This window comes from Gallinula chloropus, assembly GCF_964237585.1.
Source record: "Gallinula chloropus genome assembly, chromosome: 1".
In the NCBI taxonomy this organism is placed as follows: domain Eukaryota; kingdom Metazoa; phylum Chordata; class Aves; order Gruiformes; family Rallidae; genus Gallinula; species Gallinula chloropus.
Window position 1 is genome coordinate 31,034,522 of NC_140085.1, and position 22,100 is coordinate 31,056,621.

Here is a 22,100-nt window from a genome sequence, read left to right on the forward strand (position 1 = left end):
AGCAGCATCATGGTGCACAGTGAGCTGGGTGGAGTCAAAACCCTTGCCATAAGAGGTTACCAAATCCACTTTGCTCTGCCTACGTGTTCTGTTCCACAGCTAAGACGTGGTAGTCTTGGTCAGAAAGGAAGAAATGTGCATCTGGGTGACAGCAGTGACCTAGTGATCATGGTTTCATGATCAGCCTTAACCAACCTGAGAACATGTGGGATAAAACGGCAAAGAAATGAGAAATGAAACAGGAGGATGGGGCTGCAAGCAGAGCCTTGATATACAGATTTACATCTTTGACTGGTCTTTCTTCTCTTTTTCAGTGTATAAATTCTGAAAGTTTGTGTTTGATCTCTTCCATGTTCAGCTCCTAGTAGAATAGCATTGAAGTCATGCTGCAGCACAGTTTTTTGCTGAGTCTAACATTCATGTCTGGTCTCACCATTCAGCATGGACTGAATGAGTGGTTCTGAAATGGATTTGGGTGAAGAGTGTCATAATACATGTACCATAATTGCTGCAATGTACTTGGTTGCACACCTGATAAATTGGCAAGACATTCAAAAGTAACTGAGAAGTGACAAGGGCAGACTTCTTGTTAAGCATTATTTCCATCTCCATATAAAGCAGGTGAGATATGTGGGAAGCTCTGCCCTCAGCATCCTCTAGTAGAAGCTAGTTTCTCCTTTAATTTTTAACTATCTAGAAAGGCTAGACCAAACTGATCCCTTTCTGACTCTGTTTAGGAAAACATAAATCTACAAGAGTGGGGTGGCTGGAGATGAGATCTCATAGTCCCAGCAGAAGGTCTGTTAACCATCATGATGGGAGGTCTGATTAAAGCCAAAAAGGACTTGCCCTGTTTCCAGCACTGGTACCTCTGTTCCAGGACTAATTATGGGCATGTCTGTGGTGCTTCTTTACGTGGATCACATGCAGCGCACCACTGTGCTTAGTATGTGTAAGCTGTATTTAAGTCCTGTTTGGCATTAGAGTGAGTCCAGTGTTTAACAGCAACTGATAATCAGTGCACGTACAGTATTTGACGTATTTGCACACTATTCCACAATGAGCCACTAGCATGGTGGTGAGATTTTATTACACTGCCTGCTAGATGCCCCAAATTAAGTAGCCTTAAATAAATACATGCTAGAAAAGTGGTGAATGTTTCCTACTTTGTAACTTTATATGCTTGCAGAACAAACCTAGCCTCATTTGCTGGATTACCAAGTCAGAGGAAATTCAGTCACAAGCTTGTATTCAGTAACAAACAAACAGTAGCAATTTATTGCTTGAAAAGGTGCTTTAGCACAAAAGATTACACTAAAGGCAATTAAGGAGGAATAAAGGAGGAAAAATAGCTGTACTGAACATGAGGAATAACAGATATTTTACTCAGAGGCAGTTGAACTCAGCGGTCATATCAGAATCAGTGGATTTTTAAAATTTCTTTGAGGGTATTTGCCTGTCATCCATAAAGCATAAGAAAGATTTTAGTGCTTTAGGACCTGCCTAGCCTCTGTATTGTCTTATGGCCAATGGTGGCCATAAGAAAACCTGTGGAAGAGCAAAAAGAGGGCAAGCATACGTGATACTTCTGTTTACCTACTCATCTGTGACTAGCTTCAGCCTGCAGGATTTCCTAAGTGCTTTTGTAACCTCACATGGGTTACAGATCTCTCTTCACAGTGCTTGTCCAGGCTGCTCTTGAGTCCCTATAATATTCTGCTACCTCAAATCACTTTGGCAAGGAGTTTGTTGACTCTCATTACATGAAAATGCCCCTCATATTGTTTCAACTCTGGCTGTGACAGCTTCATCTGATGGACACTGATCCTGTACTGGTAGAGACAGTGATCAATTCATTCTGTTGGTCCTACCCATGATTCTGTAGATGTCCATTATGCCCCTCCCTAATTGTTCTCTTTGTTGGGTGTAAGAGTCACAGCCTACTCGATTGCTCTTCCTTAGATGCAGCCTTGTTGTCCTTCTGAACTTCCTCAAGTCCAGTATATTCTTAATGAGAAGAGGTATCAAATTCTTCCCAAATTTAGATTTAAATCACATAGGTTCTTTAGACTCACTTGAAAATCCCATCCTTAAATCCTGGGATTGATACTTGATTCCACACTCACAACACAGGTGTTGTTACACCTAGACACATGGTGAGATGCTAAGAAGGCTGGAGAGGATGCCTTTCAGTCAGAGCCTAAAGAGCTCAGCCAGGGTCCAGGTGCTTATTGCTCACAGGGGGGGTTCTTTTACTGCATTTCTCTGTGCCAGGAGTTTGGACATATGGGAAGTCCAAAATACGGACACTTCCAGGGTAGGTAGTGCTGGAATAAAGAGTTTCTGACCTGTCCCTCAGACTTCAGCCCTGGTGTTTGCCCTAGGCACTTAAACCCATGGCCAAATCTCAAGGGAGTTTGCTGCCAGTTCAGTGGTGTCTAGGTGTGACTTTAGGGCCACCATTGAAGTTCTACCATATCTTCCTCCCTGTTGCAGTTTGCTCAGCTAAGTCATGCATATCCCAGTACAAGCGCTGATTCCCTGCACTGCGCTGTAAGAAGGTTCACTGCGTTTACACTCTACTTAATCCACTCTAGGGGTTCCTTTCTTACCGCATGGTTACATGCCTTTTGTAAGAGTCTTTTGTAAGACTGGTGTAAAAGTGCTTCAACAATCAAGTTGCTTTATAACGAATACTGCAACAGACCTTTCAGTCTGTAGGACTTAGCAGTAGCAGAATGTGTTTCAGCAGTAAATTATTCTATATTATACTAAGGCAACAAAGATTATAAATGACCCAATTATGACTTGCAAAAATTTTTTTACAACAAGCAATTTAAAACAAACCAAATGTGTGTTAGCTCAGTATTTGGTTCTGAAATCTTAGGACAGATTTGGAAGAAACGAGTAAACAATTTCTGTTAGCTGGATCTAACTTAGAAAGCAGCTAGGAAGAGCCAATTTTGAAGAAAAGAGATAAAATCATTTAATCTGATTATTTAAGATCACTTGTGACAATCACAGCACAGCATTCCATAGCTCTGAGGTAGTGGGCATGCTTCCTCATTAAAATACTCCAGATTTACTGGCCTTCACTACTCTTTGTAGTTCAAAAGTGTTTGAATGTTTTTCCTGGAAAGGCAGTCTCGAAACACTGCTACACTTAACACGTCCTGTCAGCATGATGTGTCGTCTTTTTAAGTATTTGCAGCTATTTTATTTATCAAGTGTACTATCTTGCCACTCCTTCATGGAATAAGTTTTGATTAAATCAGTACCTTATTTAAGTATTCATTGCAATAGCCAAACCAGCAAAACATATCTAAGGTAACATCCCCCCCCCCAAAAAAAAAAACATGTAAGATTGCAGGAATCATGAGAACTTGAAAAAGACACTCAGGAGTGATCAACTCAGCTTAGAAAGTTAAATATAGGCTTCCAGCTTGTTTTGCTGTATCCTCACATACCTCTGTATGAGTAATCACCCCATCTGCAAGCAAAAGAACGTCTGCATTAAGATCCTGCCTGTGCTGTAGACCGTTGGGGTTATATCTTGTCTCCTGTGCTGCTGTACTTCCAGTCCTGGAGCTGCCTGTGGTGACCCATGTATCTCTGTGCTACAGGTTTTCATCAACAGCATTATTCTGAAGGTTAAATGTAAATATTACCTGCGGGGGTTTTTTAGTATTTCAATGTATGCTTTTATATGTATATACATCTCTAAGCATATAAATATTATTGTTATTATTCTCCTGTAAGTTGTTCAGGTTGGATTTCCTTGCCTTGGAAAACAAGATGGAGTTGCTGCATTTGAAGTGAATGTGATCATCATGAATTCAGAAGGCAATATTATTCTCCAGACCCCTCAGAACGCCATCTTCTTTAAAACCTGTCAGCAAGGTAATGCTAAAGAGAGGACATGCCCAAATACTGTGAGACCTGCTCACCTAACTGTGTGATGTTTCATTCAGGGTAGTGACTAGAGAGGATGGAAATAAAGTGGTCCCACAACGTGTCTCAGTGGTGGTGGGTGCCAGGCTGTCCAGGCTCTGTCTGTAGATTTGCTGTAATGTACCACACGTTTACTAACCTTTCTCTTACTCGCAGCTACATCTCCCTTAGCAAACTGGTTTGGAGGCTTTCCCCCTTCCTGATCACAGGTCCTCGCATCGAGGACGCTAATAGAAATGTATCACTTGAGAAGCACGTGTTGTCAAATTATTTGAAGTGCTTGGAGGAGAGCCAGTCCTGTGGCAACAAGCAGAGGAGAATGTTTCCAGAAAAGGCACATAATTCAGAGAACTGAACTTCTGTAGTGGGGACACTGAATTCTGTTTAGTGCCTTAGTTCAACTGTTCCTTAAATTTGTCCAAACCAAATGCAAAAATCCTAAACCAGATCATTTAAAAAAAAAAAAAAAATTACCTTCTTTAGAGCTCAGATGACAATGTCTTGGGTTTGGATAGGGGTGAGGTGGTGGAAGGTGGTCCTCAATACTTGCAGTAATCGAGCAGTAAACACACCTAGAATGCACTGGTAGAAGGAGGTCAACATGCAGTTATTTCAGTGTTTACTTGTAAATGGGGGAAGCTGTTTAATCAACCAACCTACAAACCATAAATGCTATGTAATAAGACTTTCTGGACTGATTTGATACACTGCAAACAACACTGCACAGGAAGTTCCACACCAACATGCGGAAGAGCTTTTTCACAGTGAGGGTGACAGAGCCCTGGGACAGGCTGCCCAGGGAGGTGGTGGAGTCTCCTTCTCTGGAGATATTCAAGACCCGTCTGGACACCTGTCTGTGCAATATGAGCTAGGGAGCTGCTTTGGCAGGGGGGTTGGACCTGATGATTTCTCAAGGTCCCTTCCAACTCCTACGATTCTATGATTCTATGATAATTATCACTTTGAACTGAGGCTGTGGAAATTGAAAAATCAGTATCTCAGATGAGGCAGTTATTCCATGTCATTTGCAATTGTATCAAATTAACCCAGGTCTGATGTACAAAGGGTGAGATTTTTATTCTTCTATTAAATCTTCATTCCCTGTCCCACACTTTCTTGTCTGTGCTCTTTTATCTGAGCTAATTGGCTGTAGCATGGCTTTAAAGAGCAACAGGAGTGAGCAGAAGATGTTTATTCTTTGAAACCTCACTACACCTAAATAGCAAAGCTGCTTGTCTCCTTTGAAGCCTTCTTGCTGCCAATTAGGCAAGAGAGAACAGAGGAAGGGGAGAAGTGGACAGAGAAGCAGGTAACAAAATGGAAGCTTAATGGAAGTAAAGTCAATCAGATCTCCTGTACAAAGTTGCCTGTCTGATGTAAATACAACACAAAATATTTTATTTTCATTTTATTTTTAGTTCAATTCAAAGATACTGAAATTAAACTTTGGCAGTAGTGTTGGGATAATGCAGTAGGGACTGCAGAGTTTCAGGTCTTTATTGTGAAAAAATGTGGCTTAGACAGAGAGGGCTCCAAACTCAGCTTAGTAGTAGCATCAATCCATGTTATTGTTTCTGTGCTATTAGTTGTTGTGGTTACCATTTTGATATGAGATGCAACATTGCATTGTGTGGCCTCTCATGAAAGAGAAAGTTTTTTGTCCCGGTCTGTTGTTGCTGGAGCCAGTGGAGAGACACAAGGGTGGTTTTCCAGACTCTAGAGGTGGGCAGAGGAGGAGTTTTCTCACATCGTCTCTTCCAGCACATACTGGGATAACTCCCATTCCTGCCTTCTGTCCGCTAAAGTAGACACCACAGTGGTTTGGGACAGGTGCTGAGAAGGATGAGAGTGTCCTTACCAGCTGGTGTTAGAGTAGGGGTGGGTTTTCTCTGTCTGAAAGACATTCCTCCTGGTTCCTCCTGCCAGAGCCCCGGTCACTGTTTCCAGTCATTCTCGGCCATCTGGAAGGGCCCCTACCAAAGGAAGTGAGGGGACCAAGGGAGCAATTTTGTGGGAGAGGAGAGGATTTGTTGTGGCTAAGACGTGGCCACACAAAAACCTACATTTTCCTATTTTTCAGTTGGAAATGGTATGTATTTAACCACGCTTTCTGTAATGAATAGCAGCTCTGCATTTGGGTACAAAGGAAGAAGTGTTTCCAGAAAGTATCCTAGAGTACAGTGCTGGAGCACAGTAAGACCAAAAAGCCTTTAGTGCCATTACTATTGCTGGAAATGACTTTGCTTTCAAAGCAACGCTTTTTGCTTCATGTATCCATGGCCTCTGAGAGAAGGGCATTTTAAAATTACATCATTCCTCCCCTCTCTCTCCTGTTTGTTTGGCAGCTGTACACAATATCCAGCTACCTGACCTCAGAGTTTCATTTCTTTTGTTCAGTCTTGGAGTTACCCTTTGTATCTCACTGAATAGGGAGCTATTACATGAGTGCAGCAGAGCACTGCTTGTAGTTATAGCAGCAATCATTTCCCATGGCTCTAATCATCTATCAGATGAATTTTCAAAGCCAAACATTTATTTGTGTATGAGTCTAACTAACAGATGTGTCACCTGACTCAAATATTAGAAGAAGGGAGAATCATTCAAATTCTTCAAGTCTGGGATTATGTTTTCTGCTGTATTAATACGAGTTATAGTTTAAAGAATCTCTGTGCGCTGTAAAAATGTCTTAGGCAACCTGAACTTATAGACATCCTGCTACCCCTTGCCACTTTAAACAAGTGCACCTTAAAGACTCTCACTGTTTCAGTTTGAACTTGGGTATTATTCAGCTGGGAGTCGGTGTGAATCCATTGTACACCTTTACAGCCTAAGGATGGTAGGTGCTGGCACTTCCTGAAGACTCAGTGGAAGAGACATGAAGATGCTGTTGGCAGGTGCTGTCAGTCCTGTATGGTTACAGCACTGTAACTCTAAAGGGGAAAAAAAAAAAAGATGTGACACCAACATAAGAGCCAACCACTGTCTGATAGATAGCCTTAGAGGTTGGGTTGAGACAGAGTTTTTGAAGCTTACCACTTGGAGTGTCATGGAGCATAGCATCAAGATGAGTAGTTTACACCTACTCTGCTAAAGCTGCCTTGTAGTTCTGGTACCACTGATCATAAGTGATGTTCCCTTTTTCTAATGGGAGTAGGCAGCCTCTCCTTCCTGCTTCCTCTCATGAGAGATCTAGGGAGGTATTTTGGAGCAATTGTTTTTCCACCCAGCAGTCATGTTTTCATGGGGTTCCATAGGGTTTGATTTGTTTTTCTTCTTGTTCAGATTAGATGTTAGGAGCTGGTTGAGTCACCATCCCTGGATGTGTTTAAAAAAAGGGTAGATCAGGTACTTAGGGATATAGTTTAGCATAGGACAGGAACAGTTGGACTTGATGATCTTAAAGGTCTTTTCCAACCTTGTGATTCTGTGATTCTGTGATTGTATGATGGACTCTGTTGTTTTGAGGATGGTGATGGTACCCAGAGGTATTTCTCATCCTTACATAATGTGGCCAGTGTTGACAAATGCTTTAACCAGTGTTTGATCAATAGTTGAGATGTGAATGAATTGGATGATGATATAGGATGACTGTGCAGGAGTGCTTTCATCTTCTTTTCTGACCTTCTTTCATCTATCCTTGAAGCTGACTCTTTCATTTGGACAGAGATTTCATCACTACCTCAGTAGTAACAGATGTAGTAATTCATTCAATGCAGGTTGCAGTGCAGTCTCGTTGAGGCTGCAGAAGTTGAAACTGGTCCTGTGTGCTAAGGGCAGGTCTGACCAGCAATGCAAGTCCTGCATCAGCTGCCTGCTTGTTTCCACGTAGAGAAGGTTTTGGATTGTGCAGAGTATACACATTGAACAGCAGAGCAATGGAAATGCAGAATCTTGTCAACAAGCACATCATGCATTTGTCTGGATGTGTGATGAAACCTCTATTTGTAGACTAACAAAAAAGAAACTAATTTCTCTTGAAGGGTGCTTAGCTGAACCTCCATTTCTGTCAGCATTTGCCTGTCTGTCAGCAAATATTTTTACTGCTGCATCAAATGGATATATTGATCCTACCAAAAGCTGGCTGGCAGCTGAAGTAATATCCTATTAATACTGTCATTCTGTTTCATGAAGCGGAATGTCCCGGAGGATGCCGAAACGGAGGGTTTTGCAACGAAAGACATGTCTGCGAATGTCCGGATGGATTTTATGGGCCCCATTGTGAAAAAGGTAATTAAAAAAAAAATCTTCTCAGCTGTCTTCTTTTCTATATTTTCAACAAATCTGTAGCTATTGCGCTGTAGAATTCCTAAAAGAATGGCCTGTTCGGAAGGTATTGTATGTTTCGAGTCCACACTTGTGAGAGAATTGCTGTCATCATCCATGGCCTAATGGAAACATTCATTGCTTACAGAAAGATGTCTTCTCTATGAGAGATTGCTTTTAACAAAATCTGATACAACAGCTAAGTGATCCTTAATCTCAAGGAATCCATCTGGCAAAAAGATTAAATAAAATTCTTCTGCTAATGAGGACTAGCTGGCAAACAAAGCACAGGACTTCTGTTGTTCAGCATTTGTTTATTTGGAGATAAGATCTAATTTGTAGGCAGGCTGACAACAAAGATGAGAAGATGAAGGAAAGAGTCTTCTTTTTCTTTCCATTAGTAACTAATACCCCAAACAACATTTCCAGGAATGAGTAACCAAGGAATTGAGTGACTTGTCAAGGAAACTAGCTCTTCTTCCTGTCTCTTCTTTCACCTCCACCACTGGCAGACCATCCCCAGGATGACTTGGGATGGAGCAAACCATCCTTGTGGGCATCCTATTCCAATGGCATCCTTCACTGAGCTCCTAGATGCTCCAGCTACATCCAAAATGTTAATTACAAAGGATGAGCTCTCTGGCCCAGAGGCCAACTGGGACAGTGCAGTTTGCATTTGTATGTTTAATAAACTCTCTTACCCTCCAGAAGAACACCCTCCAGACTCCCTGCTGGGACAAGTCTATGGCTGCTGCTCAGTCCAGGGCCGTGACCACGAGGTGTTGCTGGTTGGCAGGGACCAAGCCAAGCCAGGAATGGCACCAAGTTTCATGTGTCCCCACTTGGCCCCGTGCCTGGGTGCTGTCTCTCTCATTTGTGTGCACCCAGCCTCACTTCGTGTGCCTATTGTGGGCAGCCATGAAATGAAGGGAGAGTTCAGTGTAAAGCCTGGCTGGGGACCTCACTGACTTGCTGACACCTCTGAGTGCCGTCCCTAAAGAGACAGTCCTGTCTGCTGCAGTTCATGAGTCCAGGTAGGGGGCGTGTGTGTCTTCAGATAGCCCAAGGACACACGTAGGTAGGCACTTGGCTCCCCCCAGTTTGAAATCAAACTGTACAAGAGGCAATTTCTGCTTCCATATGGAACCACCCTTGAACATAATTTGTTCTTCACCATTTTTGGTAATGCTGTGTACAAGTTGCCAGATACAAACCAGAGCTGTACTTGATTTAACCCACTTAGAAAGACACTTTACAAAGGCGACTTGTTACATTCACCAGTAGGAAAAGTAGCTTAAGGAGATAGTGTAGTGAAACTGAACTGAAAGAGTTGTCGTGATGGGGAACAGGCTGCTCAGGGAGGCGGTTGAGTCACTATCCCTGGATGTGTTTAAAAGACGGGTAGATGAGGTACTCAGAGATATGGTTTAGCAGAAGACAGGTACGGTTGGACTCAATGATCTTAAAGGTCTTTTCCAACCTAGTCATTCTGTGATTCTGTGTATTCAAATAGTCAGTTGCTATTTCAATACCACCAGCATGTTCTTTTTCTGTCTTCCTGCTCCTCAGCACTGTGTGCCCCTCGCTGCATGAACGGTGGGCTCTGCATTACACCCGGACTCTGCATCTGCCCCCCAGGGTTCTACGGCATCAACTGCGACAAAGGTAACGGATGGCTAAACCCCCCTCCAGGCCCCGTATCCTTTATTCCTCTGTGTCAGTTTCCCTCTAGGGGTGGATTTTGGGAAGTCGGGCAAGTGACGAATTAAGTAAGTTTTAAAAGATGCAGTTTAGTGATTCTTCAAACAGATGTTTTAGCACAACCTGGGAGCTGCTGGCAATGCTTTTGCAGCTGGATGTGCAGGGATCCAGACACACCAGCTCAGAAGGGTAATTTAGATAATCTCTTCAGTTGATCCATTGAAAGTTGTGGGAGCTGCCACAAAATTCACTTGTATTTCTGGCCTGGGAGAAAAATGATCACTGTTTGAACTCTAGTCTCTTGGAGCAAAATTAGTTATATTAATTAGTTAGTCCATTAATTTGTTCTGTCTAAATGATTTATTCATTCTTGTTGCTTCATTGTGGCTCAGAAAGGATAAAAGGGAACAATCAGTTGGTCAGAACAGTCATTTGGAATGGACCAAGCTACCACGTAGAAAAAACCCATGTTGTTTCCTACAGAAATATAACTGCTGTGCTCATGGCAGAGAAGATTACAGAACCTCACATTGCATTTATTGTTGCAGAACTATATGAAGCAATGACCAAAGGCAAAATGTCCTTGTGGGCTTTCCAGCAAAATAATGGGAACCTTCCTAGACCTTTAGTCATGCTTGCACAAACTGGCACGGTCAAAGTCCTTCTGACTTGTACCTAGCCATGGATAAGACCTTTACTGTGTGTAGAAAATGTTTCCAAAGTATATTGCAATGAAGTTCTCCTGATGTCTTGAAGAATATTGAACTGTAAGATTAATGTGAATCCCAGGTATTTGGAGAAAAGCAACATCTAGTACGATGTAAGTAATCTGGCAGGTGAGAGACACAGCATTTGCTTCTATGTCACTCCACAGCAAAAACTTATTAAAGTTTCCTTCTAGTTAGACCTCCGACCTCCCAAGGCATTAATTACAAACTGTAGTGCAGCCTCTTGAGGAAATAATTCCAGTCCTTGGTTGTGCTCCTTTTATGAGACACCGGCCATTTCAACAGCAACAGTGTTGATCAATCGATCCTTCAAGGAGTGTTACGTGTGGGGCTTGATAGAGATGTAACACAATCAGGGATCTCTGTGCTGTTTTGTTCACTGGCCTCTTTCTATTTTGACTTGTGTCGCCCCTTCCCCCCCCTAAAGCATTACTCAGGAAAAAATCATATAAAAAGATGTTGATGCAACTTTCTAAACATACTCAGTGTTTATGATGAGAAAAAGCAGTAGAAAACATTGCAGCCAAGCCAGGCTGAGTTCATACTAGTGACATGCCTGTGTTTTTTCGTTTCAGCAAACTGTACAACCACCTGTTTCAATGGAGGAACGTGTTTCTATCTGGGAAAATGCATTTGTCCCTCGGGCTATGAAGGAGACCAGTGTGAAATCAGTGAGTAGCATCTCCGTGCACTTGCTTCCACTAAACATCAACTTATTCCAGTGTCAGCGTCTGAATAGTGAAGCGCTACCTGCCTCTGCTGGGTTCACTGTGAGGGTCTGACGTGGCAGGTTGGGACCCCCAGAGACCCCGATGCTGCATCACTCCAAATGCATTTTTTACAGATAAGTTTGATGCATTGCTAGACCACCTCACCCCCCCACCTTGTTTTGTCATCACTAGTAACTGGGCTTGGTGACAACCCTCAAGCCCTAAGTGTGTGCACAGTGCTCTGTGGCAGACAGATGTGCTGCTGTGCCCAGCCCGTGTGGAGCAGCTATTTCCAAACGTCACAGCAAGTCGTACTTGGACACAGCAGATTAGGCTTGAGCCTGTGGCTTTGACAGGGCTGCTGTAAGCTGGGAATGGCAGGGTTTGGGGCACCAGGAGGACTGAACTGTAAGAGCTGAGAGCTTACATCCAACATATTGAGTTGCATTCACATGGCAACTTGAAAATCCATGTCGCAAACATCAAAGCAAGGCAAACTTTTCAGAAGTTTAGCATCAAAGCAATTCGAAATGTTTTAGCTCAGGGGTGATCTAAGTGTGCTGTGCAAAGCTGGAGGTGGAGGTACGGCCAGGCTGGAACAGACCTGGGAGGTCAGCTGTCAAGTATTTGATCTCACTAAAAGAAGAGTTTTCTCACAGCTCTGTTAAATTGGATTAATTCTATAGTTCCCCACACTTGAATAGAGTAGGAGCATTTCAGTTTTGAGAACATACAGCCAGGTTGTTCTTTCTGGCTTTAAAGCTTCCAACAGGATGTTGTGTGAGGAGCTTCCCGTGCTGCAAATAATCTCACTGGTGTTCCCCAGTGCCTTCACAGGAGCACAGAGAACAGCTTTTGGCCTGGGATACGTAAGAGGTGATTGCTTAATATGCATCAGTAGAGACAGGGTCTTCTCACAGTTATGGAATTTCTGTCATCAAATACTTTGGAAACACGTGGAAATAAACAATCATGTGCTGTCAGCCAGAACAGGACAATAAATGGATTAGCGTGCTCAGGAGGAACACAGATACTGTAAGACTTAGGTTTTGCTCAGTGTTAATATGCAGATAAGCAGTAGGCATATGTAAATGTTTCCCCATATTGCTATACATTACAAGGCTTTTTTTTTTTTACCTAATCAAAACTGAGGCCAAACAGAAGCACTAAAGCTTTATTTCTGTTAAATTAATAAAGAATACCCTTTGATATAAATTCAGATCAGATGTCAGCAAGAACAGTAGTGTGGGTTTCCACTGAATTTACCTTGGCTTACATCGAGTTCAAATTTGACACTGACAGAATCTCATTTCTTTCTTTAGTCCCCAAGGATTCAACTGTTAATACTTCTTAGCTGATGAATAAGGTTTGGTTCAAAGTTTGAGAAGCCTGTATTTTATCTCAACGGTGGCTTTTTTTGAGGAAAAGTCTTAGAACTGGTATTACTGCACTTATAATTAAGTGTGCTGTACTTAACTTGTTTGTCTCAGGAACTCATTATTTGTCTACTGCTACTTGGGATAGGTACGACTAACTGGCTTCTTGCAAAGCCTTGCCTGTGCAACTCAAATTAAATTAATTAAAATGCAGGCATTAAACTAGCTTCTGTACAAAAGAAAAAAGTCAGGATCGGAGTAGACTAAGAGCTAAAATGGGATCGTGTTGATGAGAGTAAGGAGAGCTTTGCCCTCTCCTTAAAATAACATTGCTTGAAGATTGTCTAATGGTTGAATCACTCTCTGAGACTCCTGGGAAATGTACAGAAGCCAGTCTACAATAGTAAGGCACATTCACAGTCTTCCAGATTTTTTCTAGCTATAGCTATGCACTGTCTCTAATTAGTGTTTCAGTTTGAGTCCAGAGGATTTCATTTTGTTTTGGATTCCTCCCTCATTTGTCACCAACTTTCTTGTTTTTCCATTTTTCCATCAATAACACAAAGTTATTCTGTGAAAATTTCTTAGTACAAACTTAACTGAGCTGTGCTGGCCGAGTGCAACTCAGTGAAAGTTGGTATCACACCCCTTGACCCATATTATCCAGATTTATTTCAAGAACAAGGAAAATTCCTGGATTTCCTTAGCATTGCCATCTTTGGGTCATTGATTACTTGGGATCCAAAGGCTTGCAAATTAGAATACCTAAAGGTCCTCTCTCCAGAGGCTCCTGAGGGGAAATAGTGCTTTAGCAGAAAGTATTCCTAGCAGTTTCCTAATCAGCTGGTTATGACGCTTGTTTCAGGGTGATTAAAATAATTATGTACATTAAGAATGAATGTTTTTTTCTGTATTGACAATACACACATGCATCACAGAAGTCTGTCAGGGTTGAGAGCTGAGCAAGTGCTACCTGGGGTATAGACCTCCTGAGGGGCGAAACTGTGATCATGAGATGAATCCTGAGGTTTGCAGTGCAGCAAGCCAGTGATGGCCCTGAAATTGTTATGTGCAGGTTACAGTTAATGGTGTGTATTGTAAAAATAGGAACGGAAGGGAAGGGGGACAGTTTGCTTCCCAGGTTCCAGTGTTTACTCACAGATTCAGGTAAATATTTGGGCTAAATATAGGAAGGGCATGTTTTATTTTGTTTTGTGGTGGGTTTGTGGTTTTTTTCCCCTGAAGAATCTAGAAAATGTTATGGGATTAGAAAAGATGGAAAAAATGTTTTAGACAACAGTGAGAAAAGCTGCACTGGTATATATGGCCACTGAGGAGGGAAGAGGCCTCGTTTCTGATGGCCCAAGAGTGCCCAGGGATGTTGCAGGGAGTATCCCTTGGTCAAGGCGTGACTCAGCTCATGGGTGCTGTGCTTGCACTTCCTAGAGACAAGTGAAGATTTAATTCATTAAATAATGCAGACAAATTCTAAGAAGGGATTGACAGTCTGATGATGGAAGACTTGATGAGGAAGGCCCTTGGTGTGAGTCAGGCCCAGCAGTAATTTGAGTGTGGATCTCCTCCACCAAGATGGACCTCCTCCGTCCCAGGCGAGTCAGAGCCAAACCAACCTTCCTACAGCAGCACAAGTAGCCTTGAGAAATGTCTGCCAGTTCTAATTGCTGCTACAAAGATGCTCTATCCTTTGTAAACAGGAAAGAAGGGCATGGTTTTTTAATGCACCTTATTTTCCGGGCTGTGGTGTGGAACAGTCCTCATTGCACCACCCACAGCATCATGGTGCTCCACAGCCACAAGCTGACAGGCCCAGCCAATCTGTTTTTTGTCTGCAAGTAGCTGCTGTACCTGTCAGTTCCTGAGGATCCCTTTGCTTAAAATCTCTCTCAGACACCTGGGTATGGAGCCCACTCTGCAAACGTAAAGCCCGAACACTGCTGTGTTCCATAGGAAGAGTGAGGAGGGCAGGAGACAATACTGACCGGTGACACAGAGGACTGTGGAGTCCAAGTGGCACAAAACTGGGCAAAAGTTGCATGGGCACAAGGGGTTTAGCCATGCCATATTACTGTCATTTTTTCAAAGCAGAGGAATACAGATAAATTGGAAGCACAGACTTAAAGCATAGTGTTCCTGATGAACCATAGTGCACACTCTTACACCAGCATCCAGTGAGGGTTTTGGGCTTCTCAGAAGCCCATCTCCAGTAGGTGCAGGTGACTAAGACCATTGTTCTTGTGTTTTCCATTTCTAGGTAAATGCCATCAGCCCTGTCGAAATGGAGGGAAATGTACTGGTAAGAATAAATGCAAGTGCTCCAAAGGCTACCAGGGAGACCTGTGTTCAAAGCGTAAGTACCAAAGCCACTCCATCCATCCTTGTTGTACGAGCATCTAGATGGTTGTACAGTATCTTTTTCCATAATATCAGCACTAATTGTTGTCAAAGTATTTCAGCTTTATTTGCGTTCTGGACATGCAGAATACACAGGACTTGAGGGAATTATGAAACCAGAAACGTTGGGGTTGTTTTTACTAAAGCCTCCCACTGGTCTCTTCTGTACTCTGAGTTTCTATAAACCAACAATGTGTCAGCTCAGTAGTAGCAGTTTAGTAATAGGGATATGCTTTATAAAGCATGCTGATGCATGATGATGCCTTGCCATGTTAAAACCCAAGAGAAGCACTTAGTGAGAAGGATGCTGGGGCTGAAGTTACAGATTTATTGTGAGAGCTCCAGCACATGGCAGCACCAACCCACCGTGAGGAAGAGCAGGGAAAGCAAATATGGGACTCTGCCTCAGGATGAAATGTCAAGAGGTCAGACGTGTGCACTCACTCTCTTACAGCTGTCTGCGAACCCGGCTGTGGCCTGTACGGCACCTGTGCTGAGCCCAACAAATGCCAGTGCAAAGAAGGTTGGCATGGCAGACACTGCAATAAAAGTAAGTGAGAAAGCAACCCCAAGGGTCTGTGTCAAAGGTCTTACCCATGCAATGCCACACAGAAATGATTACCACAAGAGCCTTTCCAGCATCATTAATCATACCGCACATGAGTTTATCTCATCTTTAATCCAAACAATAAATGGAACACTTGTAATATTCCATACTTGTAACGACTTTTTGAAACCTCAGGATCATTTAAAAGTGTTTATCAAGATCACCCTTGTATTAGAAATTCCAGAATTTGATGTTAACTGGATTTCTGAATGACCTCGTGTGCCTTCCACCCATGGGTGGAAGGGATCTAAAGTCCTTCAGTACTCCTCAGTAATGTCAGCTGGCTTTAAAATGTTGGGTAGGACTTTTTAGAAGTAAAACTCTGTCAGGTTTTAAAGCTGATTAAAACTCAGAAAAAAATGAAACATCCTTTTGGAAACTTTGTTGAAAACTTGGGAGCTGTACAACATCTACACTTACCAGTTTCTGAGTTTTCTCCTTCTCATCCCCACCCATCCTCCACAGACCACAACAGATACTGTCCCAAAGCCAAGTTATACTCATTAAACTGAATTTCTGTTGTACTTATTGACCCATTTGACACCCTGTGAGGCAACTGATCATTTCACTGGATTTAAAATCACACTGCAAAATTATTTGAAAGGCAATTGGATATATTCGGTGAGAACTTCTGATCTAATTATGTATTTCATGTGTAATGCTGCTGTAACAGCAGATCTTCAAGAGACATTCTGCACATTCTCTGATGAGGTATTAATGTTTATTTTAACACTGCTTCCTAAGGATTTACATTGAATGTTTCTGAGTGTCAGTAATAGTACAAAGTTGAAAAAATTGCACCTATAAAACCCACCAGTTATCCACAAAAAATACAAACCTTACATTGCAGCATCAACTGAACGATCATTTTTATTAAATACTGTTGATGTCTGTGATTTGTATTGCATTAAAATGTATTAGAATAAATACAGTTGTTTGATTAAAAATTAGTCTTATCTAACTAAAATAGGTTATGCTGTAAAAATTAGGGGTGGAGGGTTGTTCCTCTTTTCTGCTGGTAGCTAGTGAACCCATATTTAAGTATTTATGTAATTCCCTGGAGGAGAAATACCATTAATATAAGTTACGGTTAGAAAAAATGGGAATTGTTATGAACTTCAATTCATAAGTTCAATATGTGGGGTTTTTTTCTGTAATACTCTCCTTCTAAAGAACTGAAACAGCAAGTGGAAAAATAAAATCTGAACCATGGATGAACACTCTAAAAGAAATAATTATCTGTACAACAAATTCAAAGCTTGTAACTGCCATGTTATGAGGAGTCAATAGCTTTATTGTCAGATTCCAGGTTTTCCATCCTTAATTGCTTGAAGTTTGGGTACAGTCCTGCTGTGTTTTACACTGCAGAAGTCTCTTTGTATTCAGCAAAGAAACCGAGCATAAGCCGTTTGGGTAAAATTCGCCCCTGTTTTAAGTGCCCTTGTAGAGCTTAAACTGCACATACAAGTCTGCTTGCACTGCACTTCACTCTTTGTGACTAAAACCAACATCTCCTGATCCTGAGAGGAGATTTACAGTTAATTTGAGAGACTTGTTTTACGCTCCATCAGATGAATGGCTCCTTGGTAAAGCTTCTTTCTTAAAAAGAAGTGGTAAAAAAAATTGAACATGGGACTCAGGTTTTCAAAGTCATTTCCAGGAGCTTTAAGTAATGACATGGGTAAATGAAACTATAAATAATTACAGCATAACAACTTAGAATTCCATTTTTATTGTTCATTTTCATTTTCCACAACAAAGCAGCTCTGCTAAGCCTGTTTCAGACTGCTTTTTTTCCCCCCTTAGGTGTTTATTGCCGCTGCTGTTCCTTCTTTTTGCATTCGGCAATAAAACAAAGCCAAGCTCAGGTAGCTGGCGCAGATTCTCCCTGGGAAGGGGATGCTTACACCCTTCTTTAGAGCCTGTCACCCACCAGCATGGGCTGTGCACGTGTCAACCCGTGGCTGAGACACATCCTGGGCTCCCTGATGGTTCTCTGTGCTCCCTGGTGAGACAAGAGCATCTTTCTGCCATTAAGCCCATCTGGCAGCACCTCATCCATCCGGGGGCGGGCCATGGAGAGGGGACGAGCACTTGCATAAGGCACAGCAAAATCCTTTGTTCCAACTAGGGTGTGTGTGTGTATGTGTGTGGGGGAGGCGGGGATGGGACGACACTGTTTCCACTTGAAATATTAGCAGTGGATTGCAAGCCTGCTTCTGTGGTTTCTATTCTCTTGAACTGGATAATTTTCCAGGGTATGGAGCCAGTGGTCTGAGCGCCCTGAGGCCAGCAGGCAGCAAGCACAGGCAGCACACGCCTTCGCCAAAAAACACCGAGGAGAGGCATGTTCCACCCGAATCCAATTATATCTGGTGAACTCCAACATCTGAAATGGTTCGTGTTACACAAAGTTCATAGCCTTCATTAACCTCTCTGGATTGAATGTTAAAACGCTGTTCATTACAGTTAAGATTACCGGCTGGAATTTTATTAGCTTCATTATAAACCACTGAGCCGATATTTACTATTACTTTTAAGTTTTATACATACTTCTATAGCATGATTATATAGGCTGCTTCTTTCAGTGCTTTGGATGGTGTTTTGTACTATACTTCAGTTATGTTTAAACTTCCTTTTTTGATTATATAGCTGCAAATATCTTCCAAAAAAATTAAGTAACAATCTTCAAGCAGAAAACCTCATAGATGCTAACCCGTATCATTTCGATGATGACAGATTTAATTTGCCCAAGACAAAAGAAAGGTGCCTTTTACATTTTTGCTATTGAGTATTTAGACTTTTCCATAAGAAAAATAAATGAAATAAATAAATTACCTAATTTAAAAACTGGATAACTCGATTCAATGTTATTTTTGGCCTTACGGTTTTGCAAAGTGCTGTGTATTAAAAATACACTGTGGTGATGCCATTTAAGCAACATAATGTATTGTAAACAAAGTAGAATTCTAACGTATGAACTTTCTGCATCGGCTTGAGGCAATATAATATATTGTAAACAAAACGGCTCTTATGTAATAAACGTTTTATACTGATGGTTATGTATAAAATAAAGATGCTGCTTTAGTTTTTCGAGTACTGTTCTGTGTGGCCTGCTCCAGTCTCATCAGTGCTGGGTTGGGATGATGGCTTCTCTAGAGCATCCCCATTAAACAGCAGCTGAGTTGTTTCCCTGTCTCTGCTTTTAGCCCCACAGCTCTTAAAAATATTTCATAAGGGCAGCTTCTTCTTGTGCTATTGCAAGGGGGGTGGTGATGGCACCAAAAAGCAGGTGTTTCTTCCTGTATTTGCCCTCCAATGCATTGTCCTTCCCTCCCCATGCTGCCAGCCAACCATTCCAGAGTGGTGTGCCCTGTTCCTGGCACCCCTGGTACCTGGGATCTTCTCCTCAGAGCCTCTGTCCAGCCCTGGCAATGGTTCCAGTTGAAGGGTGATGCTCCCATGTCCTGGTGTGTTCAGATGGTACAAGGTTTGAGTTCTGCCTTTTGCGACAGTCAAGGGCCACACAGTTTGTAATATGCTGTGGCTGTGAAGCAATGAAAATGGTTTCTGCCTGCCCTGAAGAGCAGTATCCACTTCATCAAATGATTACTGACCCTTGCTATGCTGCAGTTCTGGGAACCTTACTATCTGGGAGATAAAATAAAAAAAGAACTACGTAACACATCATTTGGGGCATAAACTCATTAAGACTGAGTGAGAGGTTTTAAGTTACAAAGGAAAAGGCCTAGTTTATGAACCTGACCTTGCTGGTCTTATTTAGTCAATGGACCCATAGGCCAAGTAAGAAGACTTGCTTAGGCCAGAGAGAGGGAGGACAACTCTATACAGCTCTGGTTTTACATTGTTCTTCCTGTGGTGGGACTGTAGATGCTGCCCAACAAGCCTGATCTGACAGGAGACCAAACCCCCACTGCCATGCATGGCTGCAGCCCTCTAGGACCGGTGCTGGGGAAGGAACCAGACCAATCCCCTGTTACACCCAGGGCGATAACGAGAAACAGGCTGAATAAGGTGGTTTGGCCACTTGCCTGATATCTTTCTCTGCAAAGGCTGTAAAACAGCTCAGGTTTGCTGAAGAAGGAGCTTTTTTTAGTGTGGCTGTGTGTAACAGCAATGGTTGGTGGGCCTCAAAGTGGTGGGGCCCCCCAGCCCTCAGGCTCACACATCCCATGGAACCCCCAGCACTTCATCGACCTCATGGGGAAGTAGGAGGAGGCTGGGACATGGGGGTCTTAGGTGGCAACGCAGGGCAGGATATGACCTGCAGCCAGCTTGCCCCTGTGCATGCCGCATTGCTGTGCCACAGAAGATTTCAAAAAACAAACCTCAGCCCCCATACCAGCCCCCACACCCTTACCTATGTCCTGGCCACTCCCCCACACCAAGGCTGTTGTTGATTGTGGTGAGATCATCTTTCCTTTTAAAAGGATGATCAGCTGTATCTAAAGGCAAGAAATGAAAATGCCAGCTGCTGGCGTGAGCTGGGCTGTTCCCTTCACAGGGGCCAGCAAAGGGGGTGATGGGGCAGGAACAGAGCTCAGCCTCTGCCCTGACACTGTTCCCCCTTCTGCAAGTCAAAAGGAAACTGCAAACAGGGAGCCCAAGGCATGGGAGAAGACGTCTGTGATGAAAACCCGGGCGAGGTGTTGAGGATGGAAACATTTTTTAGGTTTTCCTTAGAAGCGATGAAAGAAGAAGATTAATATTAGGCTGAGGTTGAATCTGTAAGTGCTCTGCATCTCCAGGGATGCCCCAGGAGCTGTTTGTAAACATGGATGTCATTTTTGCTAGCTTTTTGCTATTTCTGTAACAAAGATTGGCTGAAGCCACTGGTCACACGCCACAGGGAAAAGCACAGAAATTTCTTGCTTAAAATTCCTCAGATATTTTGGCTGAACTTTTTCTGCTCCTGTCAAATTCTTAGAAAGTGCTTCCCGAAAAATAACGACTGTGTTCTTTTATATGGAATAATTTATTTTGCTACTGGTTCCAAAGACACTAAATTCGTCTGCTTGGTTTTCTGAGTTTCAGCGCTGACTTTGGGAAAGATCATTAATCATGAGCAGTATATGAACAGAAAGATTACAAAAGGAAAAAAAATACTCCCCTAAGTTCACACTGTGACACAACTCTTAAATAGCATCAACTCTCTTCACCAAATTTTCCATTGCTGCCATTCATGAGAGTGGGAGCTCAAAGTTTCCCGTGCAGGGGCAGTCCCCCATGTCAGCAAAGTTTTACATCAAAGTCCATGATATCTGAAATGCTAAAGAAAGACACTAAAGCTTCAGAAAAAAACCAGTAGAAAGTTGGAAGTACTTTTGCCATGTAAAAAATAAACTACAGAATTTATCACCCCCTCTCACTGGACAGGACATATGTCATACACCATAGATGAAAACCAGTTAAAGGAAAATAATAAGAAAAGTCGAAATATCAATCTGTTGCAATAGGTCAGACAGAAACTGCCTTTTTAATAACGTTTGGAAAGTTTGCAGTTAGCTGCGGAAAGAGATGCCAAATGTTGCAGTTGTGAGCAGCAGCTACGAGATAATCCAAACTGGTAAAAGAATATCAAATGTTAAATCACTATAACTCTAGCCCCAAAATCCCAACTTAAGCAATTGACAAAATTATAGCTTTATAAAGTGCTTCTAATGGGGCTTGATAATTTGGAGATCTAATATCGACATCCTGCTAAGTCCAGGTGTGCACAACAGTTCAAAGGACAAGCACATACGGCACAGAAGGAAAGCAGAGACAGAAGCCCCGAGGGCAAACCGCTGCCTTTGTATCGCTGCCATTAGCAAACCCATGCACGTGTTGGGTTTTTTCAGATAATCCAGTTTAGGTCAATATCCCCTTAACCCTGACTATGCCGCTTGATTTAAATGTAACCCTTCTGATGCCCCTCCGCTCGACTCTTTGGGTCTCTCTTTGTTAGCAGCATGATTTCCCTACCACCTGCAAAGGGAACGGGGTGGCTGTGCTGCTGGGGTCGTGGGGGGCTGGCACCCCCATGCACACCGGGTGATGCTCACAGCGTGTCTCTCACCGTGCAACAGCGCTGGTTGCCAGGACCTGGCACACTTTCCCCCTGTGATGTGAATGTACGGCCCAGTTGTTCTTTTTCCAGCTTCAGCTGTTTTTCAAGGGATATTAAGGTAAAAAAATGATAAAGGAAAAATTCAAAGCTGTTCCAGATGAGTTGGTGCTTGTGAGACTAAAAGGTAGGCTCAAAGCCTTGGCCAGAGCTAGTGCTATTAGTTGAAACACTGCAGCTTTGTTCTGCCGGGCAGATTTGTTACCTTTCCATCCCTCTCACTTC

The 22,100-nt window shown here is 42.6% G+C and overlaps 1 protein-coding gene across 1 annotated transcript in view; it reads left to right on the forward strand.

Moving 5' to 3' along the window:
• The window catches only part of WIF1 (WNT inhibitory factor 1), a gene marked incomplete at both ends in the record, with an annotated part of 44,533 nt that extends 26,406 nt beyond the window's left edge, over positions 1-18,127 (forward strand). The window contains 7 exons of the mRNA XM_084273848.1: positions 3,760-3,900; positions 8,083-8,178; positions 9,784-9,879; positions 11,219-11,314; positions 15,002-15,097; positions 15,596-15,691; positions 18,006-18,127. Coding sequence (XP_084129974.1) covers positions 3,760-3,900; positions 8,083-8,178; positions 9,784-9,879; positions 11,219-11,314; positions 15,002-15,097; positions 15,596-15,691; positions 18,006-18,127 — 743 coding nt within the window. The remainder of the gene's footprint in view (positions 1-3,759; positions 3,901-8,082; positions 8,179-9,783; positions 9,880-11,218; positions 11,315-15,001; positions 15,098-15,595; positions 15,692-18,005) is intronic.
• Between the last annotated feature and the right edge of the window lie 3,973 nt (positions 18,128-22,100).